Source organism: Anopheles stephensi, chromosome 2 (genome assembly GCF_013141755.1).
Source record: "Anopheles stephensi strain Indian chromosome 2, UCI_ANSTEP_V1.0, whole genome shotgun sequence".
Classification (NCBI taxonomy): domain Eukaryota; kingdom Metazoa; phylum Arthropoda; class Insecta; order Diptera; family Culicidae; genus Anopheles; species Anopheles stephensi.
The window spans coordinates 43,688,809-43,692,056 of record NC_050202.1 but is presented as its reverse complement, the minus strand read 5'-3'; the positions used below and the strand labels follow the sequence as shown (position 1 = coordinate 43,692,056).

The window sequence follows — 3,248 nt, the reverse complement described above, 5'->3', positions numbered from 1 at the left end:
TAATTTCCAGTAAATGCTCGTGTACCAATCAGTGATTCTCTCTGCAGGAAAAAAATCCAACGAATGTGTGTGCGTACCCCGAGCACAGACACCAATCGTGCTTGCGTAGTGTGTTTGATTGTAGGCAACGATCAATTTGCTTGGAAAATTAGTGCAAGCTCACAGCCGGGAGAAAACCACGTAAATCAATGGAGCCGAAATGGAAATCATCCCGAAAAAGAGACGGCAGTATTGAAAACCCACAGCATGTAAAGCCAGCTTCTGGCAAATGTTTAGTTTTCCGCTCAGCATGTCAAGTACTGGGTGCCGTCTCGTTTCAGCGTACATATGGGTTTGGTACGGGCGGAAAATTGAAGAAACTGAGCAGTGGAATGTGCGTCCGACTCGGTTTGTCAGCCGGACGAGTCGGAACAGTCGGTCACATGTGGTTATGGCGAAAGGACGTTTGATCTAACATTAATGCAATCGGTTTGTACAGCAGTGACTGTAGTGGGATTATTTTTGCGGATGTTAAAATGGTTGTGCCTCAGTTTATGTTGAGTTAGTGACGAAAGATCCTTATCTTGTGTGCAGGTAGTGGCTAAACTTATAAGGATGTTAATGTTTTATGAACAAGTTTAGTGTGTTTGTAAAAAACTCTTTAAATCTGAAACTAGTGGAAATTCTATTGCGATCACAAGAAGCTAGTGAACCTACGAACCATAGCTAATGTGTGGTGGTTAAATCATTGTTCTGAGAAGGATAACCAAAACCAATTATTTCTTTGTGTGTGAAAGAAAATGCTCCAGCAAGGATATTGTGATCTAACACACGCAGACGTATCTAGTGGCAGTGAAACGAACAATAATACACCGTTTTCGGTGAAGGACATACTGAACATGGTCGAATCCGGTGCAGGAGTCATGGATGGATATCTCAACTGTCAGATGGAAAGGTATTTAAGAAGTAGATTAAATTCTTTTGTTAATATAAATTTGTCACTTATTATTTGGCATTGAACTAGCAAAAGGTTTAAAGTAGACTAGTTGACTGTAGTCAAGTAGTAGACTGTAACTTGATTTTACCCGTAGCAAAGAAGTCAATTCAATTTGTATAACAAAACTTACATATTGTTGCATAGATCAAAAGAAGTTGGATTTATGTTTTAAATTACAATTTTATGATTGCTCAATCTGCTGAAACTTATTTAACGGTAAAGGAGAAAATCAGACTTTAAGAACAACATTTTAATTATACTGAATCAAATGACTACACAACATATTATTCTGAAAAGAACAGTTTTGTTTTTCCGAATGATATTTGTTAAAACGGTATAAATACGGAAAGGACGAAATGCAAACATAAATTAAAATATTATTTATGTATTTATTTATTTAAAGTATGACGTCTAGACGTATGACGGCTAGGATAAAAAAATTATATTAAAATTAATGGATGACCTTTCAATTCAATACTAAAGCATTTGCCCAAGGATAACCTTATCCCGTTAATCGATTCTCTGATTACAGTGCCCCTAATCACTTTTCATACTCTGCCTACTCCGGCTACGACACTTCCTATCATCCACCGGATCCGTACGGAATGATTTCTCACGGATACCTCACGCAAGCTCACCACCACCATGACCTCAACTATGGACCCTCTACGTACGATTTTAGCTCTCCCTCCGTTCCCTCCGCAGTCCTGCCAACTCATCTACCACCTCCCCATTATTCACACACTCAACCGTACGGCTACCATCATAACACTACGATTAGTGCGGCCATCAATGGCTCGGCTAACGCAACCTCCAGCCCAGCACTCAGTTCCGTAGCGAGCTCGGTGGGGTCTGAGCTAGAGCTGGCAGTCTATGGTAATCCGGAAAAGCCACCAGTAATGGGCGCCGAACACGACCATCAGTGCTCCAATTTTATGCTCCAGGACGTACGTTCCACCCTGCTGGACACTAGCACACCATTGGACATTACGTCCGGTACGAGAAGTCCACACGACGGAATGAAAGTAAAAGATGAGTCCTTTTCGAGCGTTTCCACGTGCGTCACCTCGGAACACGTGCAGGAGCTGGACAGCCTGTGTCAGCTGAACAACAACGCCAACACTGAAGAGGATATCATGCAAAGTATGTATTTCTTGTATAAAGCACATGTGCATGCGCTCACAAGGTGGGTTGGTTTTTCTTCCAGAAGAATGTAGCACCCAGCTCGTCACATCGTCTCGCTGCGAGTTGCGCAAGAACGGAAAGCTACGGGCCAAACGAAAGCCTCGCATTCTGTTCTCCCAGGGACAGGTGTTGGAGCTCGAGCGTCGGTTTCGTCAGCAGCGCTACCTGTCGGCACCGGAACGAGAGACGCTAGCTAGCATCCTGAAGCTCACACCAACCCAGGTTAAGATATGGTTTCAAAACCGTCGCTACAAATCGAAACGCGTCCAGATCGAAAGTGCCACAGCGACTAAATGCGATACAACTTCGGCTGGTGGTGGTCCTCGGTGTCCTTCAGATTCGGGGTCTAGTAGCAAAGATTACGATGAGCTATCTCTTGGGATTACAGTTGCACCTGGGTCAGGCAACTATGGTCCAGGATTCCATGGATCGGCAAGTAGTAGTAGTACGGGATCAGCTGCTGCGATGGGATCAAACATGGGCTCCTCGATAGGTGGGGGATCGTCATCTACAGCTCCACCTCCTCCATATCCGGCCTATGGCATTCAGTACTCAGAACAGTACTCGTCCCCTCCGCCTCCTCCGCCACCACCAAACCCATACTACGATCAAAAAGTGTCCTACTGGTAGTACGTTAGATTAAATAGGTCAATCAGCTGTAAATATTATTTCATTATTTTCAACATTCTTTATAGCGAGCCCAATCTTTAGACCAAACGTAGACAATAAAACGATGAAATTGAGTCAATGCCAATGAATTTAGTGTTTTATTGTCGCCAATAAAAAAAGATCCATGTTCATGTCAGCCATGTTGACAACGACGTGAGTCTAACACATCCATCATAACATCGTGAACGCTCGTACGCAAATGTACATCTGGTTTAGCTGGTATCCATCCACATGAGTCCTCTCCTCTGCGGCAGAGTGATAGCTTTAGGTCAACCGTAATACGATAGTGAATGCCCCGAAAATGAAAGCGAAACCTAATAAACCAGTAGACGCCTCGTCACAGTCAGTATGTTGTCGAGAATGAATGGCTAAAATGGGTCCTCCATCCTCCGCACTCCACACGGGCACGCTACGCTTC

The 3,248-nt window shown here is 43.7% G+C and overlaps 1 protein-coding gene across 2 annotated transcripts; it reads left to right on the top strand.

Annotated features, from left to right (window-relative positions):
- The first annotated feature begins 393 nt into the window (after positions 1-393).
- LOC118507544 (muscle-specific homeobox protein tinman) lies at positions 394-2,919 on the top strand. 2 transcript variants are annotated; one of them, XM_036046125.1, is made up of 3 exons: positions 394-934; positions 1,509-2,119; positions 2,187-2,919. In XM_036046125.1, the coding sequence occupies exons 1-3, from the start codon at positions 780-782 to the stop codon at positions 2,789-2,791; spliced, it is 1,371 nt and encodes a 456-aa protein (XP_035902018.1). In that variant the 5' UTR covers positions 394-779; the 3' UTR covers positions 2,792-2,919. The 2 variants fall into 2 exon arrangements, with proteins under 2 accessions (XP_035902018.1, XP_035902017.1); XM_036046124.1 differs by having other exon boundaries at positions 395-934; positions 2,184-2,919.
- Positions 2,920-3,248: the final 329 nt, after the last annotated feature.